Raw genomic sequence first — 12,746 nt, forward strand, 5'->3', positions numbered from 1 at the left:
CATACTTGATATAAAGTAATTTATTCCTACCGTCATTTAACTGTATCCTGTGTAAAACTTACAAGCTTATATTAAGTTTGTGTCAAAAAAAGCCAAATGCAAGTTCAAACTAAATGAAAGGCATAACCCTAAAGTTTAAGTGTAACATTGTAACCAGGGGACCCACGAACAAAAGCACATGAGCTTCCATAAAACCAGGTTACTCGGCCATATTTTCATGATTATTACAATTCAAACGAGTAACTAGTCAATGAAAAATGAAGTGCCAGAATGTAAACAAAGGATGAAGCCCTTTGCATTAAACTGATGTGGCTCTTAAAAGAGCCTTTGTTGTGTTTTGGTGTGCGAGCAGACAGTTTAAAGCTCTCTCTCCACGGATACGCCGGGCCAGCTGGATGTCTTAGGCATGATGGTGACCCTCTTGGCGTGGATGGCGCACAGGTTGGTGTCCTCGAACAGACCCAACCAGATAAGCCTCGCTGGCCTCCTGCAGAGCCATGACGGCCGAGCTCTGGAACGCAGGTCGGTCTTGAAGTCCTGGGCGATCATCTCTCACCAGGCGCTGGAAGGGCAGCTTGCGGATCAGCAGCTCGGTGGATTCTGGTAACGACGGATCTCTCTCAGAGCGACGGTGCCGGGCCTGTAACGGTGAGGCTTCTTCACTCCGCCGGTGGCCGGGGCGCTTTACGCGCGGCCTTGGTGGCCAGCTGCTTTCTGGGAGCTTTACCTCCGGTGGACTTACGGGCGGGTCTGCTTAGTTCTTGCCATTGTTAACTCTGAGGAAAAAGTAAGAGAACTGTGCGAAATCGCTCCTCTTAAACTGGAGCACGATGACGCTGTTTTTTCCCCGAGCTTGTGATTGGTCACACGATCTTCGTCGCGGTAATCTTTGCTCCCATTGGAGAACCATGTGTTTGAAACAAACGACAAAATAAAAGCGCAAAAAGGTCCTCGCTTCTGATTGTGCGCGCCAAGTGACGAGTAACCGTCCTCCCGCTCTGCAAAATTTAACGGTTGGACTCCAGCAATACAATGGGCCCCTTCAAATATTAAACTAACGTTTGACTTTAGTTTAAACCCATATTTTTTACATCTGTGAATATAAACGAGTCCAGCAGTCAAACTAAAATAGTTTCCTCATTTAATATCCTAGTATAGTTTAAAATAAAAATAACATCAGGGTAGAATGGCCTAAAATAATCTACAAAAGAACTGTGAACAGGGGATCTTAATACCAAAAGAGACCCGAAAACAACAATCACGAAAAATAAACAAATATATGAAGGGAGCAAATAACCGTAACGTGGGAATTTAAAGGATCTTCACCCATTCAGCAGAACTAGAAAAAGACTATTCACGTTTACCTTTGTGTCTATGAATATATATTTGTATGACCGATAGGTGGAGCTGTTTCTCTTCTACATGTAGTCTGTCGCACAGCGTTTAGGAATCTAATGTATTTCTCCAGCTGACCTAATCGTTAGTATAAATGGAATTTAGCAAGAAAACCATTACATCTGTTTTTTTGTTTTTCACCTGTACAAATACTGAACAAAATTTAGCTTTAAAATATCTCAATAACCTCATGAGTAATTATGGATATAATTAATAATACAGAAGTGATCAGATGACCTCCACCTTATCTATTATTTTCTTTTTCAGTCATAGCTCCTGTTTCTCCTTTTGTTGAGAATTTGCTACATCAGAAGTGTAAAAAGTGATTTGGTGATTTAAAGTCTGTATTTAGGCTTTAGACAAGTTTGGTTAATAACAGTAAAGCAGAAGATCCAAAATGGAGGTACATTTCTTTTGGTCTCTTTCTAATGGGCAGAGGTCTCTGACCTCCTCATATATAACCGTGCACCTATTTTAGGCATTAGCGTTATCCGATAAGCTATTTGCTGATCCTAGCCTCGCAGACCACGGAAGCCTGCGTATCTGTTCTTTACACTTTGGCTTCTATGTGAACAATTTCAACATATTTTGGCCATCAAAAATATTCTTGTTTTTAAAGTACTTTGCACTTTCTTTATGTAATGCATATGTTTCTATTACATATCTGAGGCAAGGTGAACTGATTTTGTTGGGTTTGGATACACGCCTCTATCATTAAAGCTGCCTCTCCCTCACCAACTAATATCTTCTAATATTTCATAATCAAAGAGATGTTTTGTTGTTTTTTTTTCTTTTGGAAGAACTAGGATGATTCCCTTGCATGCCAAGTGACTTTTTTATTTTTTTAAGTTCAGTAAGTGATGTACTAGGCTTACCTAGAGACAGGCTGAGGTTAGGTTAGTTGTGGTAACAAGTTTTAGCCCTTTCAGGACTTTACATTGTCCTAAAAATAGAAATGAAGGGTCATTTACAGAACCCAGGATAATCACCCCTTCAGTGCCACTTATAATGATGATGCTGGCTGATGATACTGTAAAGACACGCACAAGGATCAATGGGTATTTAATCAAATATTTTGCTACATTACAAGGGTATTTAGTCTCATCAGACAAGATACTGAATATAAAGTTTAATCCAAAGTATTTGAAACCCCATGACAGCCTCCAACAGTGTTACATCAAGGAGTCATCAGGATAGTTTTCAAAGCCGCACTATGATCTAATAATGCGATAGGCTCTAGATTGTCCAAGCTATAAGCTCCTTGTGCAAGGGATGGTGAGAAATAACACTTTAAATAAGGTGTGCAGACTGTTGCTGGAGGAAGGACAATGATTGGGAGGGGTGATCTTTATTCCTGGAGAGAAGGTGAGGGTGGGGAAGAGGAGTTGACGAAGCAGACGAGGAGGGAGGCAGTGTCAGGAATGGGAGGAGCATTGAGAGCGAAGGAGGAGCTGCCAGTCCTGAGGTTTTCAGCTGGTATCTTGGATTTCATCTGAGGGGAAATCTCACCACCGAGATCTTCAGCCTTCAGAGTCATCGTCCTTGATGGTTCAATTCTGTGGAATATTCACACAGACTGGACGTGACCACTTGCCGCAGGTCTTTTTTATGCAGAGGAGATTGCCAAATGTGGTATGACAAATAAATGTTTTGTTATTTATTTTATTGTTAATATTACCTGTATGCATGTTAGTTTTTCAGATTTCACAGTTGTGGATAAGGAAAAAATGTAATGATATTTTTAGATTCTTTTTTTTTTCAAATCTAAATTTTCTGTTAATTATTGCAATTTGGTTTTGTAACTTCTTTCTGTAGCACATGTGCAGGGCTCTCAGGGATTAAATAGCTTCCTAATGAGATTTCACTAATGTCCAAGCTTCACTTAAAGCAGAGATCTCACTGTTCTCAGGACAAAGTCAAGAATGACACAGAAATTGATGCTAATACTTTTCTGCAACTACAGATGGTAATTAATTCATTGTCTGCTCACATAACAACGGAGAAGATTGATTAAGTTTTAGGCACAACTAATTCAAACTAATTTTATCTATCTATCTATTAAATACATATTTGGTATTAAATATTGGTCTGACCTCAGTATTAGAGAGCTGTCAGTAATTACTGTGCAGGGGTATAAAATGTAATGTTTTAGTTTTGTGAAAGATCAGTGCAAAGAACACAGTAACAGCATTCTACAAAGATGCATGACAGCTACCTAAGCTCTTGAGCACTGTTAATACTACCTTAAAATGGTTGCAAATTACAAATATACAAGTTGTGACCATAGAATTGGTTTGTGTTTGGAATAAGAAACTGCTTTAGCATTGCTGGCCTCTTGTGTAACGGCTAATTTTCTGTCTTGCAGCGAGTATATGAGGCCGCCTTTCAATGGGCTGGATCCTGTGTTTAGACCAGGGAGCAGCATGCCAACAAATCGGTGAACCACTGTGGCCTGTTAAACCCCCACCCTTGTATCAACATCGGCACTGCCAACAGACGGGGGACTCGCGTTGATTTTGCCTGACAATCTTGGCCAAACACCATGGATTTCACACTACCTATTAGAAGTCGGGACACGATGACATCATCTAGCTCTGCACCTCTCCTGGGTCCTCACAGCCGCTCCAGGAATCACTACCAGGGCATCAAAAGAAAGCTTCGTCGTGGACGAATTCTAGGATTCATCATTAGCTTGGTGGCAGTCTGCGCAGTCTGCTCACTCTGTGCCTTGTCACTGGCCACATCGGTGGCTAAGGAGCTGGAGCTGGTCTTCGAGGGCTCAGCAGAGGCTGTAGCTCCCCGAAGAACTCTTCTACACCACCGTAATATCTCAGCTGCACAAGAGGATACACCTATAGCCATGAAATCATCAGACATAGAGCTTAATCACGGGGACTATCCCACAGACTTATTCACCATTGAGGAGAGACGCCAGGGTTATGTGGTGCTTCATATGTTTGGAATGTTGTACATGTTCATAGCCTTAGCTATTGTTTGCGATGAGTTCTTTGTTCCTGCACTCACTGTCATCACAGAGAAGCTGGAGATCTCAGATGATGTAGCTGGGGCCACCTTCATGGCAGCAGGGGGCTCTGCTCCAGAGCTCTTCACTTCTGTCATTGGAGTCTTCGTCTCACACAGCAACGTGGGCATTGGAACCATTGTGGGCTCTGCCGTCTTCAACATCCTGTTTGTAATCGGGATGTGTGCTCTGTTCTCCAAAGAGGTGCTACACCTCACCTGGTGGCCTCTGTTCCGAGACGTCTCATTCTACATAGTTGGCCTGCTCATGCTCATCTATTTCTTTCTGGATAATCAAATCACGGTTTTAGAAAGTGTCAGCCTCTTGTCCTTCTACGGCTGCTATGTGAATTCATGAAGTTCAACTCCAAGTTTGAACGTTTCATCAAATCAGCATTCACCAGCAACCAAGTAGACAAGGTGGAGGCTGCTCCACAGGTGAGCTCGCGCCATCCATCCATCCATCCACCATCCATCCATCCATCCATCCATCCATCCATCCATCCATCCATCCATCCATCATCACATGTGAACCTATCCATACATAAATACAGGTTAGGGTTACCTGTTAGGGTTACTTGTGCTGACTAGGAACAGGCCTCCTACCACTGTCAGTAATCTTGAAATAGTTCTTAGAACAGGACTGATATAAGAGAGTTAGTTGGCTGCCAACTCCGGTGTGATAGACACTAATACGTTTTCTAAGGGAAAGAAAATTATATGGATTCCTTTATTTACAGGTGAATAGTTTCTCTATTCTGTTCTCTAAGATCATTATTGTCACATGAGTGACAGCAGCAACACTGCATTATAAAAAAATAAGTTTACTGCTATTGATGTGCTCATCTTCTCCAATCCCTTTGCAATTCATGCTGAATAATACTGCAACATTAGCGTACAGCTACAGTTTAGCTTTTGGTTTGAGTATTGTTCCATATTGCTGTTACAAAACACAGATTTTATTTGAAGGAATATCAATTGACAAAAAATGCCGCTAGATTTAGCCTGTAGCCATCTTTGAGTGACACTGACATATGTGCAGTTTTTAAGTATGTCTGTGGTTGTGTATTCTGACATGCACTGTGCTCAGTCCGGGGGGGGGGGACCAGTATGTCTGGTGACTGGTGACATGGCCATGACTCGACATAGGACTAAGTATTTATTTGTGTGCACGTCTGTGTGTTTTTTACCTGTCAGATTGGTCTTTTTCTTAAGAAGTGCTCTTGCACTGTGGCTTAAACTGATAAGACCTCAAGACATCGGTCACCAGCAATCACTCAACAGCCGCTGAGCTAATCACTTCACATCAGCAGAGAGACGGTGATGGGGCCGTGTCATTTTGGCATTAGTGTGGAGTGTTTGTTCTGCTGCGCCTGTTTTTAGGTGCTACAGTTACATGCACACATGTCTCACATGTAGCTGTCTCTCTTTGTTCCCTTTCTTTTGGGTCTGGTCAGTTTTGGCTTTGCTCCACCACCACCCTTCACTCACATATCAGCACATATCTGCAGCTTGTGTTTGTCCCGAGGGGACGGTATCACAGAGGACACATGCAGGGTGCGTGTTCTATGTATTTTAGATTTTTATACCTATGTTATTTCCGTTCCCATGCACGAGAGCACAGCATTTACCGGTATTTGTGTTTTCCACCTAGTCAAACTGCCGTTTGACATCTGTGCCCTTTTGGGAATCAGCTGTTCTTCCGACCATCTCACCTCAAACAAGAACAGCTTTTCTCTTTCGTCTCCCCGACACTTGATGGCCAACTGTTATGCCCTGTGTCTCGCTTGCTGCTAAATAGTCCCACCAGGGTTAATGCCCTGAAATCCTGTTAAAGTCTCTAATAATAGCCCGATGCTCCCTGGGGGAGCAAAAGTCAACCGATGTGCTGGCCGTTGTCCACACGAAATCATACCTAGGTTTTGGAGAGTTTCGTACATGGTTCATGTCTTGCAACCATGCATGTGTTGCCTCAGTGTTTTGCAGTAATTCGGGAATAAGACCCAAGTTTTCTTGCCGATGGCACTAAAGATCACAATCCTCTTGATCTGCTTATCAACTGCTTACCAGCAGTGACGACAGCCCAGCGCAGTGTCACCCTGTCCCTGCCACAACTTTAAGAGAAAAAAAAATCAGACACTCTTTTGTCACTAATAAAGACAGTGATGGGGTTCTGCAACCGTGCACAATAGTAGTGGAATCACTTCTGTCAGTTGCTGTGAAGCTGAATAAACTTTAAACTCTGTGCTTCAGTTCACAGCACATGTTCCTCAAACCAGACGGCAGTGAAATGAATACATTTTAAAAGGTGGTGCACATCCCTAAAGAAGGGTGTGAGGCGAGGGCAGATATTGGATAGAGCGGTGACCTGTGAAGGTTGCTGTGGTACTTCACACGCAGACTTGAAAATCACCGGTCTAAAAGTGGTGATCTCTACTGATTAATCCTGGCTAAATCCCACAGCTTGGACAGTCAGGTGGACACTCGACACACAGAGAGGCAGAGAGGAGGTGAAAGTGGGGCACAGCATCTAATGCACAACCTTGTTAGCAGCACTGGTGATAAAAACATCTTTGGGCCTGAACACTCAAAAAAGCTGAGTTACAGTAAGAGGATAGTTGCTGTTTATTTGACATCCTATATAGTCAAATTACAATGTTCCTTTTTTGGGTCTTTGTAGCATACCAGGACATTTTGATGTTTACAACAGAATTTTAATGACTGCGAGGAGGTAAAAAGTGAAAGGTGTTGTCTGTTCTCCTCTGATTAGCTCTCAGTAGTAGAGGGAAGGTTTGGCTGTTGTTTAGTATGAACCTTTTAATTTAGCTTGATGCTTCTGAGTAACATTCGAGCAGCAGTGGAATTTTATTAAGTGAACGATTGTCTACTGTCAGATGAAAACGATTTTCTATATAGACATCCTTCCTCCTCTTGAAGCCACGAAATAGTTTTAACGCAGAAAAGCTCACTGGGTGGGATGTTCACACCGTTACATGAATTACCGAGGACAGGAAAAGTGTTAGCGAGCTTCGGTTCATACCCAGCAACACTCCTTCAGTGTATCGATGTATGACCTAAGAGTTCTCCCACCACTGCAGTATTAGATCTGCTTTAATTGAATGATATTACACAAGCATGACATTTGTGAAGCCCGTAAACCAGCTGCTCTCGCACCCTCGGCCGTGCTCTCAGTCACATACACCAAGTGATTTATGTGCAGTGAGTTATAGTATACACATACACACACACACACATACATACACACCTATATATATAATATATATATATAGATATATATATATATATGTGTGTGTATGTATGTGTGTGTGTGTGTATGTGTATACTATAACTCACTGCACATAAATCACTTGGAGTGTATGTGACTGAGAGCACGGCCGAGGGTGCGAGAGCATGCTGGTTTACGGGCTTCACAAATGTCATGCTTGGTGTAATAATCATTCAATTAAAAGCAGATCTAATACTGCAGTGGTGGGAGAACTCTTAGGTCATACATCGATACACTGAAGGAGTGTTGCTGGAGTATGAACCGAAGCTCGCTAACACTTTTCCTGTCCTCGGTAATTCATGTAACGGTGTGAACATCCACCCAGTGAGCTTTTCTGCGTTAAAACTATTTCGTGGCTTCAAGAGGAGGAAGGATGTCTATATAGAAAATCTTTTCATCTGACAGTAGACAATCGTTCACTTAATAAAATTATCCACTGCTGCTCGAATGTTACTCAGAAGCATCAAGCTAAATTATAAAGGTTCATACTAAACAACAGCCAAACCTTCCCTCTACTACTGAGAGCTAATCAGAGGAGAACAGACAACACCTTTCACTTTTTACCTCCTCGCAGTCATTAAAATTCTGTTGTAAACATCAAAATATGTCCTGGTATGCTACAAAGACCCAAAAAAGGAACATTGTAATTTGACTATATAGGATGTCAAATAAACAGCAACTATCCTCTTACTGTAACTCAGCTTTTTTGAGTGTTCAGGCCCAAAGATGTTTTTATCACCAGTGCTGCTAACAAGGTTGTGCAATTAGATGCTGTGCCCCACTTTCACCTCCTCTCTGCCTCTCTGTGTGTCGAGTGTCCACCTGACTGTCCAAGCTGTGGGATTTAGCCAGGATTAATCAGTAGAGATCACCACTTTTAGACCGGTGATTTTCAAGTCTGCGTGTGAAGTACCACAGCAACCTTCACAGGTCACCGCTCTATCCAATATCTGCCCTCGCCTCACACCCTTCTTTAGGGATGTGCACCACCTTTTTAAAATGTATTCATTTCACTGCTGTCTGGTTTGAGGAACATGTGCTGTGGAACTGAAGCACAGAGTTTAAAGTTTATTCAGCTTCACAGCAACTTGACAGAAGTGATTCCACTACTATTGTGCACGGTTGCAGAACCCCATCACTGTCTTTATTAGTGACAAAAGAGGTGTCTGATTTTTTTTCTCTTAAAGTTGTGCAGGGACAGGGTGACACTGCGCTGGGCTGTCGTCACTGCTGGTAAGCAGTTGATAAGCAGATCAAGGAGGATTGTGATCTTTAGTGCCATCGGCAAGAAAACATTGGGTCTTATTCCCGATTTACTGCAAAACACTGAAGGCAACACATGCATGGTTGCAAGACATGAACCATGTACGAAACTCTCCAAAACCTAGGTATGATTTCGTGTGGACAACGGCCAGCACATCGGTTGACTTTTGCTCCCCCAGGGAGCATCGGGCTATTATTAGAGACTTTAACAGGATTTCAGGGCATTAACCCTGGTGGGATTATTTAGCAGCAAGCGAGACACAAGGGCATAACAGTTGGCCATCAAGTGTCGGGGAGACGAAAAGAGAAAAGCTGTTCTTGGTTTGAGGTGAGATGGTCGGAAGAACAGCTGATTCCCAAAAGGGCACAGATGTCAAACGGCAGTTTGACTAGGTGGAAAACACAAATACCGGTAAATGCTGTGCTCTCGTGCATGGGAACGGAAATAACATAGGTATAAAAATATAAAATACATAGAACACGCACCCTGCATGTGTCCTCTGTGATACCGTCCCCTCGGGACAAACACAAGGCTGCAGATATGTGCTGAATATGTGAGTGAAGGTGTGGTGGTGGAGCAAAGCCAAAACTGACCAGACCCCAAAAAGAGAGGGAACAAAGAGAGACAGCTACATGTGAGACATGTGTGCATGTAACTGTAGCACCTAAAAACAGGCGCAGCAGAACAAACACTCCACACTAATGCCAAAATGACACGGCCCCATCACCGTCTCTCTGCTGATGTGAAGTGATTAGCTCAGCGGCTGTTGAGTGATTGCTGGTGACCGATGTCTTGAGGTCTTATCAGTTTAAGCCACAGTGCAAGAGCACTTCTTAAGAAAAGACCAATCTGACAGGTAAAAAAACACACAGACGTGCACACAAATAAATACTTAGTCCTATGTCGAGTCATGGCCATGTCACCAGTCACCAGACATACTGGGCCCCCCCCCCCCAGGACTGAGCACAGTGCATGTCAGAATACACAACCACAGACATACTTAAAAACTGCACATAGATTCAGTGTCCACTCAAAGATGGCTACAGGCTAAATCTAGCGGCATTTTTGTCAATTGATATTCCTTCAAAATAAAATCTTGTGTTTTGTAAACAGCATATGGAACAATACTCAAACCAAAAGCTAAACTGTAGCTGTACGCTAATGTTGCAGTATTATTCAGCATGAATTGCAAAGGGATTGGAGAAGATGAGCACATCAATAGCAAGTAAACTTAGTTTTTTATAATGTCAGTGTTGCTGCTGTCACTCATGTGACAATAATGATCTTAGAGAACAGAATAGAGAAACTATTCACCTGTAAAATAAAGGAATCCATATAATTTTCTTTCCCTTAGAAAACGTATTAGTGTCTATCACACCCGGAGTTGGCAGCCAACTAAACTCTCTTATATCAGTCCTGTTCTAAGAACTATTTCAAGATTACTGACAGTGGTAGGAGGCCTGTCCTAGTCAGCACAAGTAACCCTAAACAGGTAACCCTAACCTGTATTTATGTATGGATAGGTTCACATGTGGATGGATGGATGGATGGATGGATGGATGGATGGATGGATGGATGGATGGATGGATGGATGGATTGGATGGATGGATGGAGCGAGCTCACCTGTGGAGCAGTCTCCACCTTGTCTACTTGGTTGCTGGTGAATGCTGATTTGATGAAACGTTCAAACTTGGAGTTGAACTTCATGAATGTCACATAGCAGCCGTAGAAGGACAAGAGGCTGACACTTTCTAAAACCGTGATTTGATTATCCAGAAAGAAATAGATGAGCATGAGCAGGCCAACTATGTAGAATGAGACGTCTCGGAACAGAGGCCACCAGGTGAGGTGTAGCACCTCTTTGGAGAACATAGCACACATCCGATTACAAACAGGATGTTGAAGACGGCAGAGCCCACAATGGTTCCAATGCCCACGTTTGCTGTGTGAGACGAAGACTCCAATGACAGAAGTGAAGAGCTCTGGAGCAGAGCCCCCTGCTGCCATGAAGGTGGCCCCAGCTACATCATCTGAGATCTCCAGCTTCTCTGTGATGACAGTGAGTGCAGGAACAAAGAACTCATCGCAAACAATAGCTAAGGCTATGAACATGTACAACATTCCAAACATATGAAGCACCACATAACCCTGGCGTCTCTCCTCAATGGTGAATAAGTCTGTGGGATAGTCCCCGTGATTAAGCTCTATGTCTGATGATTTCATGGCTATAGGTGGTATCCTCTTGTGCAGCTGAGATATTACGGTGGTGTAGAAGAGTTCTTCGGGGAGCTACAGCCTCTGCTGAGCCCTCGAAGACCAGCTCCAGCTCCTTAGCCACCGATGTGGCCAGTGACAAGGCACAGAGTGAGCAGACTGCGCAGACTGCCACCAAGCTAATGATGAATCCTAGAATTCGTCCACGACGAAGCTTTCTTTTGATGCCCTGGTAGTGATTCCTGGAGCGGCTGTGAGGACCCAGGAGAGGTGCAGAGCTAGATGATGTCATCGTGTCCCGACTTCTAATAGGTAGTGTGAAATCCATGGTGTTTGGCCAAGATTGTCAGGCAAAATCAACGCGAGTCCCCCGTCTGTTGGGCAGTGCCGATGTTGATACAAGGGTGGGGGTTTAACAGGCCACAGTGGTTCACCGATTTGTTGGCATGCTGCTCCCTGGTCTAAACACAGGATCCAGCCCATTGAAAGGCGGGCCTCATATTACTCGCTGCAAGACAGAAAATTAGCCGTTACACAAGAGGCCAGCAATGCTAAAGCAGTTTCTTATTCCAACACAAACCAATTCTATGGTCACAACTTGTATATTTGTAATTTGCAACCATTTTTAAGGTAGTATTAACAGTGCTCAAGAGCTTAGGTAGCTGTCATGCATCTTTGTAGAATGCTGTTACTGTGTTCTTTGCACTGATCTTTCACAAAAACTAAAACATTACATTTTATACCCCTGCACAGTAATTACTGACAGCTCTCTAATACTGAGGTCAGACCAATATTTAATACCAAATATGTATTTAATAGATAGATAGATAAAATTAGTTTGAATTAGTTGTGCCTAAAACTTAATCAATCTTCTCCGTTGTTATGTGAGCAGACAATGAATTAATTACCATCTGTAGTTGCAGAAAAGTATTAGCATCAATTTCTGGTGTCATTCTTGACTTTGTCCTGAGAACAGTGAGATCTCTGCTTTAAGTGAAGCTTGGACATTAGTGAAATCTCATTAGGAAGCTATTTAATCCCTGAGAGCCCTGCACACGTGTGCTACAGAAAGAAGTTACAAAACCAAATTGCAATAATTAACAGAAAATTTAGATTTGAAAAAAAAAAAGAATCTAAAAATATCATTACATTTTTTCCTTATCCACAACTGTGAAATCTGAAAAACTAACATGCATACAGGTAATATTAACAATAAATAAATAACAAAACATTTATTTGTCATACCACATTTGGCAATCTCCTCTGCATAAAAAAGACCTGCGGCAAGTGGTCACGTCCAGTCTGTGTGAATATTCCACAGAATTGAACCATCAAGGACGATGACTCTGAAGGCTGAAGATCTCGGTGGTGAGATTTCCCCTCAGATGAAATCCAAGATACCAGCTGAAAACCTCAGGACTGGCAGCTCCTCCTTCGCTCTCAATGCTCCTCCCATTCCTGACACTGCCTCCCTCCTCGTCTGCTTCGTCAACTCCTCTTCCCCACCCTCACCTTCTCTCCAGGAATAAAGATCACCCCTCCCAATCATGTCCTTCCTCCAGCAAC

The 12,746-nt window shown here is 42.8% G+C and overlaps 1 protein-coding gene and 2 pseudogenes across 1 annotated transcript; 1 reads left to right on the plus strand and 2 right to left on the minus strand.

The window, feature by feature from the left end:
• Nucleotides 1-298: 298 nt before the first annotated feature.
• On the minus strand, nt 299-768 carry LOC115253266 (histone H3-like; annotated as a pseudogene).
• A 3,012-nt stretch (nt 769-3,780) lies between these two features.
• LOC115253267 (sodium/potassium/calcium exchanger 2-like) lies at nt 3,781-4,774 on the plus strand. The gene has a single exon (XM_029850706.1). The coding sequence runs from the start codon at nt 3,938-3,940 to the stop codon at nt 4,772-4,774; it is 837 nt and encodes a 278-aa protein (XP_029706566.1). The 5' UTR covers nt 3,781-3,937.
• A 5,997-nt stretch (nt 4,775-10,771) lies between these two features.
• Nucleotides 10,772-11,535, minus strand: LOC115253268 (sodium/potassium/calcium exchanger 2-like; annotated as a pseudogene).
• Between the last annotated feature and the right edge of the window lie 1,211 nt (nt 11,536-12,746).

The sequence above is a fragment of the Takifugu rubripes genome, chromosome 17 (genome assembly GCF_901000725.2).
Source record: "Takifugu rubripes chromosome 17, fTakRub1.2, whole genome shotgun sequence".
Taxonomy (NCBI): Eukaryota; Metazoa; Chordata; class Actinopteri; order Tetraodontiformes; family Tetraodontidae; genus Takifugu; species Takifugu rubripes.

Excerpts from the sequence above, each read along its gene's own strand:
- LOC115253267 (XM_029850706.1), top strand. The coding sequence starts at position 3,938 with ATGGATTTCACACTACCTATTAGAAGTCGGGACACGATGACATCATCT.